At 55.5% G+C, this 23,110-nt stretch overlaps 1 protein-coding gene and 1 long non-coding RNA gene across 15 annotated transcripts in view; one reads left to right on the forward strand and one right to left on the reverse strand.

The window, feature by feature from the left end:
• The window catches only part of LOC145525777 (uncharacterized), a 31,807-nt gene extending 25,444 nt beyond the window's left edge, over positions 1–6,363 (forward strand). The window contains exons 4-5 of the long non-coding RNA XR_014068393.1: positions 3,510–3,689; positions 5,791–6,363. This is a non-coding gene — a long non-coding RNA (uncharacterized LOC145525777). The remainder of the gene's footprint in view (positions 1–3,509; positions 3,690–5,790) is intronic.
• The window catches only part of PDE2A (phosphodiesterase 2A), a 98,220-nt gene continuing 75,141 nt past the window's right edge, over positions 32–23,110 (reverse strand). For 12 of the 14 annotated variants that reach the window (XM_081539485.1, XM_081539488.1, XM_081539477.1 and 9 more), the window contains 27 exons: positions 21,124–21,233; positions 20,309–20,364; positions 14,942–15,001; positions 13,961–14,114; positions 13,661–13,713; positions 13,391–13,465; positions 13,248–13,289; positions 12,655–12,723; positions 12,261–12,391; positions 9,530–9,641; positions 9,013–9,052; positions 8,808–8,871; positions 8,180–8,252; positions 7,863–8,040; positions 7,534–7,646; positions 6,785–6,862; positions 5,814–5,936; positions 5,315–5,385; positions 4,906–5,028; positions 4,493–4,580; positions 4,208–4,255; positions 3,089–3,163; positions 2,835–2,934; positions 2,466–2,578; positions 2,057–2,095; positions 1,811–1,917; positions 32–1,465 (listed from right to left, as the gene is read on the reverse strand). In XM_081539485.1, the coding sequence (XP_081395611.1) occupies positions 1,255–1,465; positions 1,811–1,917; positions 2,057–2,095; positions 2,466–2,578; positions 2,835–2,934; positions 3,089–3,163; positions 4,208–4,255; positions 4,493–4,580; positions 4,906–5,028; positions 5,315–5,385; positions 5,814–5,936; positions 6,785–6,862; positions 7,534–7,646; positions 7,863–8,040; positions 8,180–8,252; positions 8,808–8,871; positions 9,013–9,052; positions 9,530–9,641; positions 12,261–12,391; positions 12,655–12,723; positions 13,248–13,289; positions 13,391–13,465; positions 13,661–13,713; positions 13,961–14,114; positions 14,942–15,001; positions 20,309–20,364; positions 21,124–21,233 (2,506 nt within the window). In that variant the 3' untranslated portion in view covers positions 32–1,254. Of the gene's footprint in view, positions 1,466–1,810; positions 1,918–2,056; positions 2,096–2,465; positions 2,579–2,834; positions 2,935–3,088; positions 3,164–4,207; positions 4,256–4,492; positions 4,581–4,905; positions 5,065–5,287; positions 5,386–5,813; positions 5,937–6,784; positions 6,863–7,533; positions 7,647–7,862; positions 8,041–8,179; positions 8,253–8,807; positions 8,872–9,012; positions 9,053–9,529; positions 9,642–12,260; positions 12,392–12,654; positions 12,724–13,247; positions 13,290–13,390; positions 13,466–13,660; positions 13,714–13,960; positions 14,115–14,941; positions 15,002–20,308; positions 20,365–21,123; positions 21,253–23,110 lie in introns of all 14 variants that reach the window. The other 2 variants (XM_081539476.1, XM_081539490.1) reach the window with 2 other exon arrangements.

The raw sequence follows: 23,110 nt of genomic DNA on the forward strand, positions 1-23,110 counted from the left end.
CAAAGTCTGCAGACAGCCCCGTGGGGGAGGGTTGGTAGAAAGAAATAGATTTATTCTCATGTACAAAGCGGTCAGCCCACGGGACCATATACAACAGTTGCACAGAGTCCTAGAAAAAACGCATCTCTCTAAAGGCAACTCAGAATAGGTAAGGCAGGTGGCCCCCCTCCCCCCACCCCACAACACATACAGAACAAAACAGAGAAAGGAAAAGCCAGTGGCCAGGATGACCCCAGAGGCCCGGCCCTAGGGGGTCTCCCAAGCCCTGGGGCACAGGTGGATATGGCCTTGAAGAGGAGAGAGGCCCTGCCAGTTTGAGGCCAGGTCCCCCTCTGGCTGTAGGAATGGGGAGGGGCTCCGGCTAAGGGGGTATACTCAGGGGTCCACTGAGGGACTCAGTGTCAGCTCTGTGCCCAAGGGGGCCAGGGACCCTCGGTGGCCTCTCCTGGGACTCCACAGAACTATGGGGACTTGGATCTAAAAGGGGTCTTAGAAGATGGATTGTCTCACCCTCCTGTTTCACAGAGAGGGGAAGGGACTTGCCCAGGGTCATACAGCCAGGAGGAAGCATGGCTGACCCATGCTGGTCCTGCCTCCCAGCCCAGGGATCCTTCCTTCTCGCTGTTCTTATCCTGCTCTCTTCCTGAGCCCCCTCTCCCCAGAGCACTGCGCTGGCCCCCTGGCAGCTTCCTCCTGGGACCCCTATGTCCCCAGGTCCCAGTCCCCACCATAAGTACAAAGGCAGTCCTCAGGGCCACAGGTGGCCCCATGGCTATTTCTAGTCCTCCAGCCAGGCTGATGACTGTCTCTAAGACCCCACCCTTTGCCCATTCAGATGTCTCACGTTCTTGCCTGAGGATCCTGGGAGGCAGTTAGGGTGCCCCCAGAGGAAAGGGCACAGATCTGGTAGGGCAGGAATGGGGCCCAGAAGAAACCATCCGGCTGCCTCAGAGAAGGAGTAGCCTGGGGGAGTGGGGACTTGCCAGGGTGCAGTCAGAGGTGCAGAGCAGGGCCCACTGCTCATTGGTTACCCCTGTGCTCTCAGAGGACAAATGACAAAGTCTCAGTGAAGCTGGAAGTCTTCCATTATACAGACGAGAAAGCTGAGGCCTGGGAAGGTCAGACCTTGCCTGGGGTCACATGGGAAGTCCTGGCCTAGAATCCAGGACCCTTGGCTCTGGTCCCAGGGTGTGTGGCCAGGCCCATGGAGGGTTGTGGGAGGAGGCCTGGGCAGGGAGGGATCCCAGGAGGGACTCACTCAGCATCAAAGCTGCAACAGCCATTGATGGGAGCCCTAGCGACATCCAGGTCAGGCACCTCGTACTCCTCGTCCAGGAAGTCCAACGAGTTGTTGCTCGGGAGGCCTCGGATGGTGAACTTGTGTGAGACCTTGGTCCAGTGCTCACGATTAGAGGCCACACGTTCGTACAACTCTGCCGCCTTGGGGAATAGGTCTTGCAGCAGCCTGGGGGTGGATGGGGGCAGGTTTAGAGGTCAGAAGTCAGACTGTGAGCAGCAAGAAAGATTAGGGCTGGACCACAGGTAGAACTTCCAGAAGAGTGTGAGGCATAAGATTGGAAGCTCAAGGAGAGCTTGACCATCTCTTTCCATAAGGGACCAAGGATGAAGCAAACGGCCTATTTAGGGGCAAAGCAAGATATGGCTGTGCTCAGAGACAAGGAGTGGGTGAGATGGAGCAGGGCCAGGCCAGCGCGGCACTTGTGTCTGCTGTGATGGCCACAGCCAGCCCCGTCCTACTCCCATACCATCCCTGGGCTGTGTCCCCAGCAGGCCCCGTGAGCTCACTCACTTGTAGATGGGCATTGCAATGTGCTCCATGAAGCTGATCTGCAGCTCGGGGATGTAGGCCTTCTCACGGTCCATCATCTCCATTGGCCTGTTGCCCATGGCCTTCTCCTGCAGGCAGCAAGTCGTCAGGCTTGTCTGGCCCTCTCCATGCTCCAGCAACATCTGCATCAGGCTAACCCAGCCCCTCCTGGGCCCAGGCTAGGAACCCTCCCCCAACCTGGGCACCCTGAGGTCACACCCCACATACCAAGTCTCCTTGGGAGAAGAACTCTTTGTAGATCAGCTCCTGAAAGGTCAAAACTCTCATTACCTCCTGTGAGTGTGATTCACCCGCCCATGCTCCTCCATAGCCCATTCCCAAGGGGGCAAACTGCAGCACTGGGACCTCAGGACCTGTCCTCGCCATCCCTGGCCTGGGAGGAGGACGGAGGCTGGGTTCTGGCCCACCTTCCACCAGCCACTCACTGATTTGCTGGGTGACCCCTCAGTGAGTCCATGCCCCTCTCTGAATCTCTCCACTGTCACCTGAGGTGGTCTAGGTTTCTGTCTCCCCCACAGGCTGAGCTCAGCACTGGGAGGGTGTGCAGGCTGCAGGAGCCACACAGAGCCAGGCAGGGTGTACAACCTGCACCTTCCCAAGAAGGAGTGGCACTTACTGCAATCTTCCTCGTGGTCTTCCAGCCCTTGGTCTGGTCGGAGAGGTCACAGGAGGTCATAAGGAGGCAGAGAAGGAGGCTGTGGTGCTGCTTGTTGGTTCGATCATAGCCCACTGTCAGGGAGAGAACAGGGTCAAGGAGCGGGACCCAGCATCCTGGCACCCTCTCCCTGAGGGCAAGGCCCCAGGGCCCATCCCAAAGTGGTGCAGGGAATTCAGCACCCTGGATGGGAGCCAGGGATGCAGAGCTGGGTCTGCCTGGTGGGCTGATGCTGGAAGAGATGGGTCTGAACCCTGGGGATGCTCTCCAGGTGAATCCCCCTCTTGGTGGTCCCTCCCTAATACCAAGACCCAGGCTAGAGGCAGGCACCTTCAGCCATCTTTTGGAGGTCCTTGAAGATGCGGAGGTGGTGGGCCAGGTCTGTGGCCAAGATGATGTCCCGCATCAGGTCCAGCATGCGCTGATAGTCCTGGGTGGGGGTGGGGATACAGGGTCAAGGCCCAGACACCCCACCCCCTACTCTCCTAAACCTCAGGAACCTCCACCCTTTGGCTCCACCTCTTCTCCCATCTCAGGCCAGCTCCCAGCTCCCACTCCCTGCCCCCCACCCCCAGACCCATCACCTTCCGGGAGAAGTGGTCAAAGATGTTGCAGCCATGGGTGTTGAGGATGGCAATGGCCTGAGCGAAGTGGTGCCTCTGTGGGGAGAGGCATGATAGGGGCCCAGCTGGGGTGGGGGGGCTCCTCCTCACCGACCGCAAGAGAGGAAGCAAGCCCAGCCCAGCCCTGGCCCCCAAACTGAGCACAGCAGGCAGAACTGGGGAGTTGGGGGTGGGGGGCCAGTTCGCTTTCTGGGCTCTGTTTCGACCCTCCATGTGACCCTGGGCAAGTCCCTGGCCATGTCTGAGCCTCAGATTCCTCAGCTGTCAGTCAGACAGACACGACAAAGTGAGCCCTGAGGGCCTCTCAAGCTGCAATGATTCTGAAATGATCCCTCAGAGTCTTCGACACTAATTCATGCAGGAACCATTTGTGTGCTGACAGGGAAGGGCAATGATGAGGCGAGGGCAAGATCCCTGTCTTCTGACGCTGAAGGGCTGTCACTCAGAGGAGGAGCCGACTCAGCCCAGGGCATGGAGGGCAGGAGCCAGGCTGCCACCAGGCCTCCCAGGAGGAAGCGAGCCCCTTGTCTCTGGGGGCGTGCAAGCAGGAGCAGCTCCAGAGGTGTGTTGTGGGGGGCAGGGTGGGGCAAGGCGACCTTGAAAGTTTGGTTCCCACGCATGCCAAGCCCTGTGCCAGATTCAGGGAACTCAGAGATGTCTCTGATTTTGTTTCTGCCTCCAGGAGCTCCCACTAGGGGTGGGCAGACCCAAATCAAACAGTCTCAGGGAAAGCTGAGCATGACGGGACAAGGAGCCCATGCCAGGCTGGGAGTGGAGGGGGTTTCACAGGGTGTCTTTAGACATGCAAAGAGAAACAGGCTAACTACAAAGCCTCCCTGGGCAAACCTGGGCTTGGGCAGAACCTGCAGCCTGACTGGCACCCCTAGCCGCACGAGTAACCTTCCAAGCTCATCAGGAACAAGAGTCAGACATGCCCTGGGGGTGCTGCAGCTCTCCCAGTCTGGGTGGAAAGCAGGGCTTGGCATGGAGAGGAGCCGGGCCACAGTCTAGCTTCGTATTAATAAGTCATTGGCCTTAAGGGGACAGTGGGGATGAGGATACTGGGCAGAATGCTGGTACCTCCATGACAGAGCCTTCCGAGCTATAGAGCGCGGCCAGCACAGATTTCTGGAAAAACCAAAGAAAACTCCATCACTCCTGACATCCAGAGGCATATTAGGCTCAGAACAGCCCAGCTCCTCCCAACCCCTCAGCACTCCCGCGTCTCCCATAGCCTGGGAGAGTCTCCTTCTGTCTCTCAACTGGCTCCTGGTCTCACAAGCTCCCACCACCCCTCAGGCTGGAGGGGTGAGGCTCCCAGACACCCCGGGGAGGGTGCCCACTGTGAGGAGGGCAGGGTCTTACCGAGGCCACCTGGAAGGAGTTGTTTGTGCCTCTGTGGTCCAGGTCGTGACACATGCAGGAAATAAACAAGGCAAAGATCTCCATGTCCCTGGTTGGGAGAAGACAGAGGACAAGGAGGTGAGCCACAGCTCCCTCCTCCATAGGAGGGCCAGCTGGAGGAGATGGCCACAAGAAGGGGAATTGCTCCGTGGTCAGTGGTTGAGCTCTTGACTGCACGTGTCCAGGAACCACCTGCACAAGGGCTCAGGAACCTGGGTCCCCTTCTTGGAAAGAGGCCTTGTACCTTTTGCACTGGGCTGTTAAGAGGATCCCATGAAGCAGTGCATGGAAAGTCTGCCACACAGGAGGTGCGGTCCTGTCCCCAGGAAGGGGATCCCAGCAGCTGCCAGATGGGGGCAAGGGCAGCCACTTACTCGAGGTAGTTGGTGAGCTCCAGGTTCTTGTAGAGCAGGTAGCAGAAGTGGGAGACAGAAAAGGCGTGCATCCAGTTGTGGTAGGGGGGATCCCGGTAGCCCTTCTTCACCATCAAACAGAACCTGGGGGGGGGGGTAAGGAGAGGGCAGCACAGGGGCCTCAGGCTCTCCTCCTCCAGCAAGCCCTCCAGGCTCTGTCCTGCCCCATTCCTTCCCTTTCCTCAAGGTCCTAGTGTCTGTGAATTGCCTCTCACTGGTGGATCCTCCCACCCTTACAAGTCTGGGCTTTCCCTAGTCATCCTCAGGGGTCCTTCCCAGAGCACAGGGAGCAATGGATATGAGAGCAGAGGACAAAGGGAGGCAGAGACAGGGCTGCCGGTACAAGGAGGGGAGGGCTGGGGGTACACACCGGGCCAGTGTTGGGCAGTCAATTTTGTAGTTATTGATGAAATTCATGTCCTGCAGCATGCTCAGGATGGCCTGGAGAGAGCAGAAGGAGGGATCAGAGAGACTGTCAGTTTCAAGATGCACCCCACTCCCCTTACTTTGGCCCTTCTTGAGGGCTCCAAAATTTTGGAGTCTTAGAACTTTAGATCTAAACTTCAGAAACAAAAAATGGTACAGCCAAGCATTCTTGGAACCATGAACTTAGAAATAGGAGATCTAAGAACTCTTGGAACCAAGTTCACACAAAGTCTTAGAAAAACAGAGAGGGAGATGTCAATCCTGAGGCCATCATTGGTCCCAGTCCAGCCCCTGGGCAGGCCCTGTGGCCCATGCTGGCAGATCACATGCCCCCTTCCTCTCTTGATGACTCTGTCTTGCCAGGAATTTCCTATGCACATCTAACTTCAATCTCTGGCTGTACACCCTCCACCTCCACAGTCAAGCGGGACGAGCCAGCTCACCATGGAAGTGTCATCCTCGGGCAGAGAGCGAGGGGTGTAGATGAAACTGGCAAAATTGGAGTCAATGGCAGCCACAGGCTGGATTCCGTCGTGGAGAAGTTTGGTGTATTCATCATCAGAGACCTGGAGGGGACCAGCCGCCAGGGCGTTAGCAGACAGCCTCTACCCCATCCAGTGTCTTCAACCTCAAATGCCCACAGTGGCGGGGACCTCCCACTCGAATGCACCCCAGTTGCACCTTCCATGGGTTGTCACTGGGCAGAACACCATCCTCCCCTCGCCAACCTGCAGCCAACCTACTATGGCTCCTTGCCTGGGCCCACCCTCATCTGTAACCACCTCTCCTTGTCAAAGACAGAGAACACCTCTTCTTGACACTGTGGTGGCCTTCCACAGACAATATTCAAAGATTCCTTCTTTGGGGAGGACCATCCCACAGCCAATCCTTCCTGCTACAGTTTTGACCCCAGCCACAAAGTCTGGGACATTTTGGTTTGGACATAGTGGAGAGGAAATGTTCAAATGAACAATGACCATCACATACTCTGAACCAAAGTTCCAGACAGCTTATCTTGCACAGGGTCTGGGAATGGGACTGCCTAGGCCTGCAGGACCACTGTACCTAAGCAAGCTGCGGGAGGACCCTGAGTGGGCTTCCCAGCTGTCAGCAGTTCCCAGGATGGGAATTATCCCTGGACATGGGGAGCACCTGGATGAACCATGTTCTCCGCTGGGCTGAGTCTTGCTGCCAGCTTTGGGGCTGAACCAGAAATTGCTTTGAAGAGAGGCTGCCCCAAAGGAGAGCAGGAGAGCAAAAGGCCAGGCACTGCTCTTATCTTCAAGAGAGGGTGATCAGAAAGCCCAGCCTGATCCTGGGCACCAGAGGATTCATGGAGCTAAGGGAGAACAGGGGGACTACAGGGGACCCTGGGGCCCTGAGAAAGAGGGTAGAAGCTCTGTGCAGGGCTCACCTTCATGTGGTACATCATCATCTCATTGGCAAGGTGGCTGCGATACTGCGCCTCATTCACTTTCTTGTATAGGAGGGACTTGGGGGGAGAGAGGGAAAGATAGGGCTCAAGCAAGGTGGCTGTGAAATACCCAGGACCGGGACAAAGGGATCAGATAGAACCGCCCCCCACTCCTGTCCCAAGCTGGTCCCAGTCTGAGCCTTCAAGCTCCAGCCCAGAGTAGGGAGCCCTCTCCAACTTTCATCCAGACCTGCCCTCGCTCCTCCTCCCCAGGGCCTCTTAGCACTTGATCTAGCACTTTGCATGCTCTCCTGAGCCTGCCCCAGCTTCAGTGATGGAGCCTGAGGCCCCTAATGGAGAAAGAGAAGCAAGGAGGGGGGATAGTGTTAGGGATCTAGGGGTTGGATTCCCAGGTTAGAGCTGCCAGCTGTGGACAATGAGACCCAACACATCCCCACAAGAAGCTAAACAGGGGCTTCGGTTGAGGTTGCTTCCAGAAAAGGGGGAAATAAAATAGGTCTCCCATAGTCCTAGGAGGCTAACTGGACAGGACTGGAAATAGTATCCCCAATTTTCTAATAGGAAACTGAGGCCAGAAGTGACCAGTAGGTACTGAAGACTACACAGCAACCCAGCAGCAGGGCTCTGAGCCCCAGGGGCGGGCACAAACCCATCTGGACAGAGCAAGGAGAGCCAGTGTGGAGAGGAGAACAGAGGGTCCTGCATGGGCCTGCCCTTGTCCCGCTCACATGGGCAATGCTGATGCCACAGTAGATGGAGAAGGCTGTAGCCAGGTCCTCGTCGAACTTGCTGAACCATGGTCCATTGATCTTGTTCACCAGCTCAGCCACACCGATGACCTCTGGGGACCAAAGAGGAGCTAGGATGAGCCAGTGGACGTGTCCGACGATCTGTCCTCCCAGGGTATCCTCAAGGGACATCACATGCTTGGGAAACCCCATCCCTTCGGCCTGGGGATGCTAGGGTGGTAGAGAAGGCTTGTGGACCTTCTGCTCAACTCCACCCCATCCTCTCAGGCCCCGCCCCAGCCCTCTTAGGGAGCCGCCACAACCCGCACCCTGGTTCTCGTTCTTGATGGGGAAGCAGAGGATGTTGCGCGTCCGGAAGCCGGTGCTGTCGTCCACGCCGCGGTAGAAAAGCGGATGTGCGTAAGCGTCTGGGATGTTCAGGATCTGGCCGGTGGTCGCCACGTGACCCGCAATGCCCTGGTCAGCGGGGATGCGGATCTCATAGCTCTGCCCAGGCAGGGATGGAGTAGAGTGGAGGGTTAGTGGCCGGTCACAGAGCAGCCGATCAAAGGTAGGGCCTGCTCCCTCAAGGACTCCCTACCCCAGGACCACGGCCACACCCTCCCTCCAGGCAGCCCTGCCTCACCTCATCTTCCACCACGCCCCCATCGAACACCTTGGCCACCAGCTCGTTCTGATCCAGCAGGAACACAGAGCAGCTGTGGAGAGATGACGTTGGTCCACAGGGCCCTGACATCCTTCTGTGACTACCCCTCAAATCTCAGGACTTGAGGTGAAGCCTAGATTTCTGAGGCCTGGAGGGAGTGACCCATGATGATACTCTCCTCAAGGCTAGCTGACTCCAGACATTAGCTCAGCTGGATAAATTTTTTTTTTGGTACCACCTACCACCTACGAGACACTGTGTTAGGAGCTGAGGACCACGGCCTGCAAAGCAAGCTGCACCCCTGCTGTCATTGGATGTTACTATCTAGTGAGGGACACAAGCATGAAATAAAAAATCACACAAGACGTGGGTCCCACAAGAAGGCAGTGGAGGGGACGGCCCTGGTGGTTCAGTGGTTAAGACAACGCGCTTCCAATGCAGGGAGCGTGGGTTCAATCCCTGCTTGGGGAATTAAGATCCCACATGCTGTGCAAGCCAAATAAATTAAGACGACAACAGAGAGGGGAAAAGAGGGAAGGAAAAGAGAGGTGATGACCGAGGGCCAGGGCCTCTCTCTCTGTCCCCACTTCTGGGTGGATTCACTCACATCTCAGCATTGCTGAGGTTCCTGGCCTCTGTGATGATCTCCTGGAGCAGCACAGAGACATCATCTGCGGGAGGGAGAAGCATGGGGGACCGTGGTGAGACCAGGCTGGAGTGCTGAGGCCAAGCCTGCCTGCCTCCCCTCCTTGAAACACCAGTCCCCCGACTCCCACCCCACAGCCAGGCATGGAGGAGGGCAGTGCACTCACCCAGGTGAGTGAAGAGGTTCTTTGCCACTTGGAGAAGAGCCTGGGATGGAGAAAAAGGAGATCACAGGGAATCAGGTTGCAGGGGTTCAACCGCTCCAGCCCCCGGCCTCCGTCAGCCCAAGGGTCTTCTCATTCTTTCCCTAGGGCTCGCGGGACAGGCTGGAGACTGGGAGAGTCTAATTGTATCATTTGGCTCTAAGGGAAGGAGTGGGAGTTCTAGCCCCAGAGAGGGTGAGCAGGAAACCTGAGTGTCACATGTGCGGTCCCCTCGGACTCTAGCCATCCAGACGTTATTGTGATGCCCAGTCCGAACACTAGAGGGCGATCGCATACTGGGCCTGCAGCCAGAGGTGCCGTCCTGAGGCGCTCCACTCCTGCCTCTTTAAGAGACGTCCCGGCCTAGGTAGTCTCCCCACCACTGGCCCCAAAACACAAAGGCTTTTCCCTCGTGGATGACTCTCTGGGGCTGAGAGCTGGGGGAATTGGTCCCCGAGAGCGGTCAAGGCAGGCCACGCACCTGGCACTCACACTTGAGCTTCTGCTCCTTCTGGAAGGCCAGGGTGCTGGTGAGCACGGTGCTGGTGTAGTGGAAGCAGTGCTGGATCACATGCTCGTCCTGGTCTGTGAATCTGCCGGGGTAGGGTGGCGGGGATCACCGCAGAGGGACAGCCCACAGACTGCTCTCCCCACTCCGCCTTACTTCCGTCCCTGCAGGAAGCCCACCCAGAAACCCACCAGCTCACCTCACCCTCCTCTGCTGGGGCCACTCACCACCCAGGTGGCTTCGGCCAGCTTCCGCCTCAGACTGGGGGGGGCTTCTGGGGAGTGAGCTCTAATCCTCCTCTGCCCAAAATGTGTCTTCCTCCTCAGCCTATTGCTTCTCAAAGCTAGAGACTTCTCAAAGTCTCCCTCCTGACTTCAGATTTACCCAGACTGAGGCTGAGTCTTTTCCCTCAGACTAGAGACTTGCCCAACCTCGGGCTGCCCCTCTCCTCCAGCCTCAGGGAGGGGTGGTGGCACTGCCCTGTCTCATCCAGCTCCTACACTGTCCTACTCTCCCTGGAATCTGCAGGCCCTGATTTGGTGCCTCCACAAGTCCTGAGGTGGTTGTGGGCAGGTGCCCATTGTACTTATGAAGCTGGCTGGCATCTGACAAGATTGGCCTGAAATCCTGAGGAAGTCATTCAATCTGGCCACCAAATGATTTGTCACTAGGGAGCTTTGTGGGACTTGGGCTGGGGTGGGACCTGGGCTGCGGACATGGGTAAGCCCCTCTGGATGGGGATCATGGGGAGATGGAGTATTCCTCAGAGACTCTGACCATTTCTCAGCCCCCAGATTTCCCTGCCAAGACCCCTCCCCATTCAGGGGCTGCCTGCAGTGCTCCTCTCTGTTGGGGTATCCCCCACTCATGCTTGCCATCCAGTGATTCGGGTCTAGACCCCAATCCCCACGACACTGTGTCTGTCTCCCCACCTTCCTTCCCACTTCATTTGAGGCCCCTTCACCTCTCTCCCCTCTTCTACGGGCATCTCAGCTTAAGCCACAGTAAGATCCTCATCATTCTGAGAAAACCTCAGGCTCTTTCACACCTTCATGCTTTTTCTCATACTGTTTGCTCTGCCTAGAATACCTTTCCCACGTCTCCGCTCTGTGTCCTAAAAATAAACATTGAATCTTGAAGCCAGGGACCCTAACTGTATCACTCCCTGTCCAGTGCAGAGCCTGGTACAGGGAAGATGTTTGCAAAGTGTTTGCTAAAGTCTTAAATGTACCTCTTCCCCTGCCACCAGCCTCATTGCACTCCCAGATGAAGGGATTCTGGACTCCCTGTTCTCAGGGTTCCAGGCTGCTTCTCTACAGTGCCTGCTCTGAGCTGAGCACCACCTTGGCTCATGCAATTATTCAGCACTCACTCCCTGAAAGATGTGGAACCTAGAGATGACCTTGTCTCTGCCCTGAGCCTCAAGGCTGTCACCCAGTCCCCATCTCATTTCCCTTCTGACATTTCCTCTCCTCCAGGTCCAGGATCATCTCAGAACCCAGGCCAGCAGCCAGAGGCCACAACCCTTGCTGGACTTCCCACTCTGCACTCTCCCTCCCCAAAGGCCTACCCAAGGCCATCCAGCCAGCACAGGGTCAGAGGCACTAGGTATTCAAGTGTGCTTACTGAATGGCACAAATACTCCTACACTAGGCTGCTCACCAGTTCCCCATGACACAGACCCCCATCCTCCCTGCCTCAATGAGTTCTGCCTTGTCCCTGTCTTCATTTCCCCAGGTTTCCATGCTGGCAGGTCCTGCTACTCAGACCTCTGACTCCCAGATCTCTGCTCCACCCCTGCAGACACTGTCCCTGGGCTTCTGACACCTCTCTAGTCCCAACATCTCCAGTCTCCACTTCCCACAGGAGTTCTGAGGCCTCAAACCCAGCTTGCCAATTTGGGCCCCAGGAGCCAAGCATTTCGTCAGCATCTCTCTGCATCCTGGAATCAGAATGCAACCCCTCACCTACCCACTACTCCCTACTGATGGGCATGCTGGACCAAGTGTGGCAGCATTCACATCCTGAATATGCCCCCAGGACAGATGTGGCTAATCACCGCACTGTTTCCCACTAAACTAATACAATGCTTTAGGCAGCAATTAATGAGTTGGTGTAGGACATGAAATCTGTGATACCACTTCTATACCCCAAATCTGACCTCAGTTCTTGAGACATACTTCCTGACTAAGCCTGTGTACCTGACTCTCTGTCCTGCCCACCCTTCTGTTTCACATGATTCTTATAGCTGCCCTATCAATGTCTCTGAAGAGCCTCAGCTTAGCCCAACCCCCATGCCTATTCCCTTGAGCCACTGTCCACAATGTCAGTGATGCTCTGTGGGTCCCAGAGAGTTCACCCACCCTAGAGCACATCGCTCCTCCATCAGTTACCAGCAGAAATGCTAATACAGGGATGGCAAGTCGGGGGAAGGCCAGTACCAAAACATGGATAATCCAAACTGTAGGAAGTAGCAACAAGAAGGGGAACTTGTTTGGACCTCAGCATGATTTTACAAAGCCAAATGGAGCAGCAATAAGGGTCTATTGCTCCCATAATCTCAATCTCTCGCATAAACCATTCAACCCACCACTGCTAGAATAGTACCCCCTTCCTGGTACCCTTCCTACATTGTTACCCGAGTCAAGCTCTGCCTAGCCTCTCAGCTCCATCTCCTGACCCACATCCCTCCAGCAAGACTCACAAGTCTCCTCCAAGCTTGTTGAAGGCACAGGCCAAGGCCACAACCTGGTCAGTGGCCCGGCTGATGACAGGAACACAGAGCATGGCCTGCACCTCACAGCCCAACATGCTTTGCAGCTGTTGCACATCCTCCTGCAAAGGAGAAGCAAGAGGGGAGGTGAGTCAGGGCAGGGAAGGAAGAACATGCTTCCCTCCCCTGCCCTCCACCACACTCTGCAACAGGAGGGTCTGAAGGGCTCAGGAGGGTGGGAAGTGCTATGACACAAGGTGGGCTAGGAGAAAGTTCCCAGGTCTTGTGTCCCCTATTCCTAGGTTGCCCAGGCCCAGAGACCCTGGCCCTGGGGACTGGGCTCTCCCCTTGTCTCCTCCCCTGGTCCAACCAGGCCACGGCTTACAGAGGTGAGATCTTTCAGCTGGATAGACTTCTTGTCTTCCACCACTTGGCCCAGGCATCCTGTGGTCAACTGAGGGAGTGAGGAGAGCCAGTCAGGGCCCAGCTCTTCCCAAGATCAGGCCATGTCAGACCTCTCCCCTCATCAAGTCTGGAAGTTTCAGCTACCTCTTCAGTCAGTCCAAATCGTGGATGGAGTCAATACTGAGGAGTGAGGGGGGAGTAGACTCTTGACCAGAATCCCCTGTGGGGGACTTAAGGGTCTTCCCTAACTAGGAGAGAAAAAAGCAGAATCCAAGGATTCTCACTGATCCTAACAGATTCTAAGAGAGCCAAGCCCACAGATATTCCAACGAAAGTGACCTGGCCCCAAGTAAACCTTTCTGTAGATTGTGAGTGATTTCTCCTAAGGGATCCTGATCATGAGAGGTTGTGATCTCTCATAACGTTTCTAAGTAGATCTGAAGGTCCAGATAATTCCATCAGATTCCAAGAGATTGTAGCAGATTCCAGTCTCACTGGGCAGATCCCAGGAGTGGCTGGTCTGCTTTAACTGCTTCTGCAAACTCCAACACAGGGGACAGACGCAGGACTCACCGGAAAGCTGATCTCTTCCTCCAGTACTTTATCTCCAATCACCTGATGGGCAGAACGACGTGGACTGGTTAAAGGACAGGCAAGGTTTTCCTCTCAGAGACCCAGGTCCCTCGCCCTGCCCCACAGTGGCCCTGGGCCCTCACCTTACAGGAGAGCTGGAGATTGTCCTCGGATACCAGTAGGAGGCAGCAGCGGGATGCCTGGGTCTCCTGCTGCAGCTGAGAGGGAGGGACACAGCGAGGGGCTGACTTCGCACCTGGGAGGTCCACACTCCCCACCCTCTGCCTTTCTGAGGCTCCCCGGGTAGGTGGAGAAGAGAGGAGGAGCAGGACATCTGAATCTGAACTGAGATGGAAGGCTCAAGGGGACTTCCGTCCCGGGAGAGACACAGTAGGAGGGGTACAGGGACTCACATATTGGAGGACTTTGAGCTGCAGGGAAGAGGCGTCCAGGTCGTAGAGCTCCCCTGCAATGGCGGGGCGGGAGTCAGACAGAGGGCCCACAGATTTCCCCCAAGGGTGTGTGCCCTCCAATTCCACCTTCCTACCCAGCTCAGGATCCCCTCTTCAGTTGCGGCCCCGGCCCGCCCCCGGCCGCGCCCCAGCCGCAGGCCCCGCCCACCCACGACCCTTCCCACCCACGACCCTTCCCACCCATGGCTCCGCCCGCACAGGTTCGCGCCCCGCTCCTCCCCGCCCTGGCCGGGTCCTCACCGCAAAGCTGCAGGATCTTTCGGTCTTGGTCTGTGTACGCGATCCCACCCTTCTGGTCTCCTGCCGCCTCTTCCGGAGGATTCTGGGTCGCTTTCGGGGCCGCGCTGGACTCGCGCTGCTGCAAGGCCTGCACCCTTTTCAGGGCCACCAGGGTCTGGGGCGGGCGGAGCGGTCAGCAAGCCACACGCCCCACCTTTATCGCCCTCGCCCTCTTGGGACCTCTAGCCTTGGTTTGAGCCGTTCCCTCTGCCTGCGGTTCCATCGCTCCCCACCCCCACGCTCCCGTGGGCTCCCTCTTTCCCCGGGGGAGAGCGTCCCCCAGTCCATGATCAGATAAGTATTGGGTTTGTCTCCACCCCTAGGCCCCAGACTCTTCCAAGGCAAGAACAGGGTCAGATTTCTCTGTCTCTAGAACCCAAGGGGAGTCGTTGTTGAGTTCTTGTTAAAGTCTCAAAATCATAATTTCAAGAAAGAGTCTCAATATCATTATGTAGATATTCCTTCCTCAGTTCAGTTCAGTTGAGTCGCTCAGTTGTGTCAGACTCTTTCCAACACCGTGGACCACAGGATGCCAGGCCTCCCTGTCCATCACCAACTCCCGGAGTTTACTGAAACTCACGTCCATTGAGTCAGTGATGCCATCCAACTGTCTCATCTTCTGTCATCCCCTTCTCCTCCTGCCTTCAATCGTTTCCAGTATCAGGGTCTTTTCAAATGAGTCAGCTCTTCACATCAGGTGGCAAAGTATTTGACTCGCCTTATATCACTAGTACGCTAAGTAGGTCAGTGCTATCCTTATCCTGATTCTCAGATGTAAAACTGAGGCTCAGAGAGCTTAAGTGACTTGCTCAAGGTCACACAGCCCAAAAGTGCGGCCCTGGAACCCAGCTCTGTCCATCTCCCTGGCCAGATCATCTTCCCATCAGTTGTGATGAGGGTCTTCAGCAGCCCCCGTCCTACCCTAGCCCTACCCCCACTTACATGCTTCTCCACAGCTTGCAGGCTCCACTCCTCACTGTCACTCAGCTGACCACAGTGCACCTGGAGGGGAGGGAGAGGGGAACCAGCTGTAACCTCCCCTAGCCTCTTGTCTCTACCAGAGCACCCTCCCTATGCCTGCACACACCTGTCCCCACCAACACATACACACTCCAGTCTGTGGCCTCAATGATAACTCCATCCTCTGACCAAGCAGATGGCTGGGGAATCCCCTCCTCCAGGAAGCTTTCAAGGGCTAATCCAAAGAAGTGGAACTTTTCTGATCTCTGACTTTTCAGCCACTGTCCCATCTATAGCACAAGCCAGGTGTATAGTGACGGACAGGGGATAACCTTGGACCCCCTCTCCATCTCTCAGTCTATGGAGCTTTTCAGGCCCTGATGACAGAATCAGTATTATTAACTTCAGCCTCCCAGCTCCATCCTTTCTGAGTTGGGATTTGAGCCACCCCAAGTCTGGGATAGAGGAAGAAGTCCACCATTTACAATGCATCTGTTGTGCCTAAAGAACTCAGGAGAATGGATGGATAAATGAAGGAATGAATGAATGGAGTGACAAGTACTTTGCCTTGCATGTGATTCTCACCAACCTGTAAGTCAAGCTTCCATCTTTCAGACGGAAGGCCCAGAAAGGTTGAGTGACTTGCCCAAAGTCACAGCACAGAAGGTGGCAGAGTTGGGATAGCACTGCCCATTCCCTCCCCTTCTCTGCCCACATCTTCCCCTCTCCAGATCCATCTTCATCATCCCACTCCTTGTCTTGTCCCTCTCCAACTTCTCTGTGTCAGCCACCTGGAGACCCCTCCGCCCATCTTTCATGCTCTGTGAAGTCTCTTCTCCCACCTCTGCTTGGGTGCTTGGTGAAAAAAATGGTGGGGGCGGTGGTTTGCACTGCAGGCCCTGACAGCAAAGCTCTCCACCAGCGTCACCAGCTTCCGGGCACCTACTCAGAGCTGCTCACCACCTGCAGGACTTCCCACAGTGCTTGCACTGGGGTCCCCTCCTTCATCCGCCCTCCCCACTCAGCAGCCCCTGCCTGCCTGCCTCTGTTCTAGGTCCCCTGCCAGGAGCAGATGGAGAGGAGGAGACCAGCAGGTTCTCAGGAAGCTCACAGCCTGGCTGGGGGGGAGGGGGGGCGGGGGGGTATGGAGGAGGGCAATATGATAGAGGGGGGTGTAGAACTTCATACCTGGGGAAGGAGAGGGCAGACTGAGTGGGTGGGAACTTAAAGGCTGTGGGAGCTCAGAGGGGGAGGGCACCTGGGGAGCTTCCAAAATTGGCACTGAAGTCTGGGAAGACAAGCAGAGCCCAGAGAGGATGCTGCAGGCAGGAGGCTGTCCTGACAGTGCTGGGTAGTAGGTGGTATGGGGAGCTGAGGACCCAGGCAGGGGTGCAGTACAGGGGGAGAGCAAGGCTAAGGAATTGGACTTTAGCTTGATTGTACTGGGGATTCAGGGCAGACTTTAGCATCTGCAGACCACGGTCTACGAGGTAGGGAGAACTGGATGGAGCAAGACTGGAGGCAGGAAGATCCAGAAGAGGCCTGGGCCACCAAGGATGGTGTGGAAGGTTAGGCTCCAGATGAGGCTCCATCTATGATTCCCGTAAGACAGGTTGTTGAAAGGGGCTGGGGGCATGGCTCATTTGCATATGGTTTACAGAAACATGTTGGCATTTTACTATTAGTAGATGGGGGAGGACATCCTTCTTGTTCCTGCCACCTGGACTCATCTCTCAGAAAAAGGGAAGGTTGGGACCCTTCTAGGGCTGTGGGGTTGGCAAAATAGCCTGGTCCCAGGACAGAGCTGGGAGGTTGAATGAGCCTCAGAGTGCTGGAGGGAAGGAAGGAATCCTGGAGTCCTCTCCACCTGCTGAGCCTGCCCCTCCCTGCATGCACTCCTGGGCTGCCTCAGCCCATCCCAGCCAGAACGTGCACAAACACAGTGCACACTTTCATGGAGACCCTCAGTGCCCTCCAATACACACACACACACACACACACACACACACACTCACTCACTGTCCCATAGAGATATCAGGCATGTGCATACCTGCACACACACACAGTGCAAAGACATCCACACACTCACAGTGACTACCATCCACACGTGCACATTCATATCTGTACACAGGATACTTGAGTTCACATACTGGAGAGCCATGCACACGCTTCTGCCCACCCCTGCCCCCTCCCGATATGCAAACATAATCAGCAGCGCATGCGTGCGCGCGGACACACACACACACACACACACACACACACACACGGCTCCTTGCCCACCAAGAGAACGCACAATTGTACCTACTCTTGCTAACTAGGGGGCGGGTCTACGACCCAGTGGGAGCTCTTAGGAGTGGGGACCAGGGCGGCAGAGAAGGTTGAAAGCCCAGCAAAGGCCCACCCCCTCACCAAGTTCAACAGAGCTAAAGGATACCCCTTCCCCCAAGTAAGGAACTGGTACGGCTGGCACAGCTCAGGGAAAGAGTGGGCACAAATCACACATCAAATGCCAGAGACCAAAGGCTCTCTGCTCCTCAACGGGACTTATCATCCCAGAATTGAAGAACAGAGCCAAAGACTCTTTCCATGCAAAGAGTCTGCAATCAAGTCACCCCGAGCTGCGAGCTGCAGGAGCCCAGAGCTCTGCGCAGGACGGCATGTCCCTCAGAGAGCCCTCCGCTGACCCCTTCTCTATCAGGCCCCAATATTCCTTGCAGGGCTCCCAAGTTTCCTTGCTGTCACTTGCTGTCATTTGCAGTTCTCTCTTTGTTTTGCTCACTTGTTTAATGTCCAGTGCCCTCACCCCTCCAGACTGTACGGTCTGTGAAGGCAGGGCCCGTCTGGTCTGTTTCGGTCACTGCTGCTATGTTCGCAAAGCACAGTGCCTGGCGGTGCTCAAGAAATATGCCTTCAATTGATGGATGGGTGAGTGGATGAATGGAGGGATGATGAATACAAGAGCAAAGACCCAGAGAGGGGAATTGGGCTTGTTAAGGAAGGAGCTGGTGAGTCAGCCCTCCCAAGTGATCTGCCCTGGGTACTCCCTTTACCCTCTAGAACCTTAGTCCTTGGGATCTGGCAGCAGCGGGGAGGTCTGGGGTTGCCTATGCTGCCTCTCAGAGGATGTGAGATCCTGTGGCCCCAGGAGCATGGGGCAGGGAGGGACATGGAGCAGCCAGACAGGATCAGCCAGACAGGATGTGTCAGACCTGTATGCTCTGGGGAGGGGGTGTCCCGGAGAAGAACATTTCCACTTGAGTAGGAAGGGCCAGACTTGGAGGAGAGGCAGATTGCAAATAATCCAAATACTTTTCAAGAGCTCTTCACTGCCCAGGGTGTTGGAGGAGGTGAGCGGACAGTAGTCAGGAAATCCTGGCAGCCACAGGTAGCATCTTGCTCACCAGCACACACCCCACTCCTTAGCCTTGCTGTATCACACTCTTCCCCTCCACACACCACCACCCTGACTCGGCTCATGCTGGTCCTAGAATATCCTATCCCTTCTTCTCTGCCTGTTCCCCCCTCCCCACGTCCCAAAGTCCCACTCAAATGCTGTCTCCACTGTGAGGCACACCTTGGCACTCCAGCATTATTTCATTTGGCCTGTGGTGGTCTGAGGGTGACCCTGTCTTCCCCCAGACTGAGCTTCTAGAAGGCAGGAATGAGTCCGACTCCTCTCTCTGCCTCAGCACCTGTCCTGGGGCAGGCAGGGCCCAGAGCAGCTTTTTGCTTGGGTGCCATAAACTTAAGTGATCTGACCAATCCCCCTTGCCAACACACAGAGCCTTTGTTACCCCCAGGAGAAGCCTGAAGTCCTGACCGGACATGAGCCACAGTGAACAGTGGTCACAGCAACCATCCTTCTGCCCACAAGACAACAACCTTCCAAGCATCTTGCCATTGTAGGAGCTGCTTCCTTACTGGCCCAGCCCTCACAGCCCCCGACACAGGAAGTCCTTCTAGGAACTTGGCACCCCAGACCCCTTTCCCTCAACAGAGGTGGGGACCAAGCCATGGCCTCCCACGCCCCACCTCTGCACAGTGTGCCTGACCCAGGTCCTCCTCCAAGCGACCAGCTCTGGGACAGATGGGGACCAGAGGAGGGAGACAAGCAGCGCTGAGAACTGGGTGCCAACGGCAGATCCGTTCCCTGAGGGAACAGAAGCTGGGGGTGGCGGAGCAGCTTGCAGGAGAAACCAAGGGGGCCGCCTCCCCCTCCATCAGGCAGATGGGGCTCCGAGGAGACCAAGCCAAGTGTCCCTTCCTTCCTCTCCTCTCCCCGTGGCCGCGCCCCGCGCCCACCGCCCTCCCCCGCCAGCAGCTCGGGAAAGGTCAGGCGCCTCGGAAACCTTTAATTTCGTTTTAATGAGCTCAAGAGGAGTCCCCGGGCGGGCGGGCGCTCCTAGACCGGCTCATTTATCTGTCCTTTTTATATGTCCATTTATCTGTCCATTTATCTGTCCATTTATATGCCCTTTACAGAGGCGATGGTCCCCTCCGCGGAAGTCGATCCCTAATAACGGCGATTTGGGGGCACTAATCCTTCGGTTCTTAGGACTGGAAACAGATTTTGAGGGTGCGCTTCCCCCACGGACCTTCAAAACCTGTGTCCAGACCTAAGAGACTGGAGGAAACACAGAGCCCGGACCCCGCAAAACTCACCCAGCCCCACAGGGGGAGCCGAAAGCGGGGAGCTCCGCGAGGGGGCAGCAGAGAGCAGGAGGGGCCCTGGCTCTGGTTGCTGGCCCAACTCCCCCCACCCAGCAGCGTCCCTCCTTCCAGCTGAGGCCCCCTCACCTCCAGTCACCCGCCTCAGGAAGCCCGCCCTGTTGCTTGGCATCTGTTCTAGCCTCGGATGTGGGTCTGGCTGGGGCTGGATGCCTTCCCAGGCAGCCAGGCTCTGGGGGCCTCCTCTCCTCAAGCCTCCCAGCGCCAGTCACCCCCATCTCTGACCGGCTTTCCCACACTGTCTCGGACGGGTCGGTTGTATCTGCACATCCCTCCTCAGTGTCACTCGGTCCTTTCCCACTTGGCTGCATGCATGGCCTCTTGGGACACTGCCCCTAACCCGTCTTGGAGGATGTCTTGTTCAGGGCTGTGTCAAGGTTCCACCAGGTAAGAGTCCAGATGGGGCTTGCACATCCCTCCACAAGTTGCTGATGGGCAGACAGCTTCATCCTGCCCATTCAAGGTGGGGCAGAGGGCTTCTCCCAGACCCCCGTTTCCCCCATCTCCACCCCAATTTGCTGTTCAACACACACACACATACCCCAGGGGGGCTCCGTCCGGTGCACCCTCCCTTGCTCCCTCCCCTGTTCTCTTCCCCATCCCACCCACAACTGCTCTTACCAAGACGACAGCTGCCACAGCCCCGGCCTCCTTGTCCACCAGCGGCATGACCAGCACTGAGGGGGAGAGGGCAATGAGGTTGTCCCGTGGGGCCAGTGAGGCTCAGAGGTACTGAGCCAGGACCCAGGGAGGGAGACAAAGACACAGACAGGGAGAGGCTGGGACAGAGACACAGAGAGACCCAGAGACCCAGAGAGACAGAGAGATGGGTCCTGAGGCAGTGACAAAAATGACCACAGCAACAACCCCTGCATAGAAGGAAACCCCCGCTCTTGGCAACTTTCTCATGATCCTCCCAGCAACCCTGGGATGGAGGGAGGCAGGTAAGGCTGAGCACCCCTATTTTACAGATTGGGAAACTGAGGTCCAGAAAGGGGAAGTGACTTGCCCAAGATCACACAGCAAGTCAGGTCTCCTGACTCCCAGTCTTGTGCACTTTCCACATCGAGACAGAGGACAGAGACCTAGAGAGACTGAGACACGAAGCAGAGAGACATGCGGACAGGGGGCATGAAGAGGAAAAGAAAGAAAAACAGAGAGTGACAGAGAGCGTGACAACTACAGCCCATCTAACCACCAGCACAAGCAACACCCCCTCAAGGTAGGTTCTGTTGTTCCCATTTTACAGACCAGGAAATTGAGGCTCAGAGAGGTTAGTAGCACAGTAGGGAGAGAATTAGATGGCAGGTTTGTTAGAAACACAGAGCAAGAGAAAGAAGGAGACAGAGAGATGGAGACAGGGATAGAAGACAGATATGGTCTGGGAAGCAGGGGCCACAGTCCCTCCCTGCCCCTGCCCAGCTCCCAGCCCTTACCTTGGGTGTCAGGAGCCAGTGGAGCCACCAGCCTTGCCAAGGGCTTCCCAGGCAGGTCTGAGGGGCCCAGTCCATTGCAGCCCAGCCGCTTCCGGGAGATCACAGCCTCTCTGAAAAGAGGATACGATTCTACCTCTCAGTCCCTGGGCTTCCCAGGTGGTGCTAGTGGTAAAGAATTCGCCTGCCAAGCAGGGAACACAATAGATGAGGGTTCAATCCCTGGGTTGGGAAGATCCCATGGAGAAGGCCCTGCAACCCACTCCAGTATTCTTGCCTGGGAGCCTGGAGGGCTATGGTCCATAGGGTTGCAAAGTGTCAGACACTACTGAAGCGACTTAGCATGCACACTCAGTCTCTGGATCAAAGAGGAACAGGCACCAGCCTGGGGACACACAGCGGGCTGGACCCTGCACATCTGTGAGGATCTGGACAAGTTGAGCTGCTGCACAGTGGATATGACGAAGGCAAAAATCAGAGTCTCAGGAGAAAAGGGAACCCTCCTGCACTGTTGCTGGGAATGTAAATTGATACAGCCACTATGGAAGACGGTATGGAGACTTAAAAAACTACGAATAAAACCACCGCATGACCCAGCAATCCCACTCCTAGGCATATACCCCGAGGAAACCAAAACTGAAAAGACACATGTACCCCAATGTTCATTGCAGCACTATTTACAATAGCTAGAACATGAAGGCAACCTAGATGTTCATCGACAGATGAATGGACAAAGAAGTTGTGATTCATATACACAATGGAATATTACTCAGCCATAAAAAGGAACACGTTTGAGTCAGTTCTAATGAGGTGGATGAAACTAGAGCCTATCATACAGAGTGAAGTAAGTCAGAAAGAGAAAGATAAATATCGTATGCTAACACATATATATGGAATCTAGAAGGATGGTACTGAAGAATTTATTTGCAGGGCAGCAATGGAGAAACAGACCTAGAGGACAGACTTATGGACACGGGGAGAGGGGAGGAGAGGGTGAGATATATGCAGAGTAACATGGAAACTTACATTACCCTATGTAAAACAGATAGCCAATGGGAATTTGTTGTATGTTTCAGGAAACTCAAACAGGGGCTCTGTATCAACCTAGAGGGGTGGGGTGGGGAGGGAGATGGGAAGGAGGTTCAAGAGGGAGGGGATATATGTATACCGATGGCTAATTCATATTGAGGTTTGGCAGAAAACAACAAAATTCTGTAAAGCAATTATCCTTCAATTATAAAATAAATAAATTTTTAAAAATCAGAGTCTCAGACCCTGACTCTCCCCTTCCCATGCGGAGGAGCAGGCAGCTACAGTCTGGCCTCTGGTGCCTTCTGCTGGTAGATATGGGAAAGGTACCTTCAGGGTACAGCACAAATCCCACAGAGCAGGTAAAAGCCAGGGCTCAGAGCTAGGCTGTCTGGGTTAAATCTTGCCATAGCTACCACTTGATCTTGGGCAAGTGACCTAATCTCTCTGAGCTTTCCAGAGAGATCTGAGGTGGAGAGAGTAGAAATCGAAACATCAGAATCTTCAGAAAATCATCTGGAGCAACTTATGGTGCTAAGCACAGAAGGGGGACTCCAGAAGTTTATTAGGCATCCCTATGTGCATATTAAAAAGCAGAGACATTACTTTGCCAACAAAGGTCTGTCTAGTCAAAGCTATGGTTTTCCAGTAGTCATGTATGGATGTGAGAGTTGGACTATAAAGAAAGCTGAGCGCTGAAGAATTGATGCTTTTGAACTTTGGTGTTAGAGAAGACTCTTGAGAGTCCCTTGGATTGTAAGGAGATCCAACCAGTCCATCCTAAAGGAGATCAGTTCTGGGTGTTCATTGGAAGGACTGATGTTGAAGCTGAAACTCCAATACTTTGGCCACCTGATGTGAAGAGCTGACTCACTGGAAAGACCCTGATGCTGGGAAAGATTGAAGGCAGGAGAAGGGGACGACAGAGAATGGATGGTTGGATGGCATTACCGACTCAATG

The sequence above is a fragment of the Giraffa tippelskirchi genome, chromosome 11 (assembly GCF_054371585.1).
Source record: "Giraffa tippelskirchi isolate mGirTip1 chromosome 11, T2T-mGirTip1v1.2.pri, whole genome shotgun sequence".
Taxonomy (NCBI): domain Eukaryota; kingdom Metazoa; phylum Chordata; class Mammalia; order Artiodactyla; family Giraffidae; genus Giraffa; species Giraffa tippelskirchi.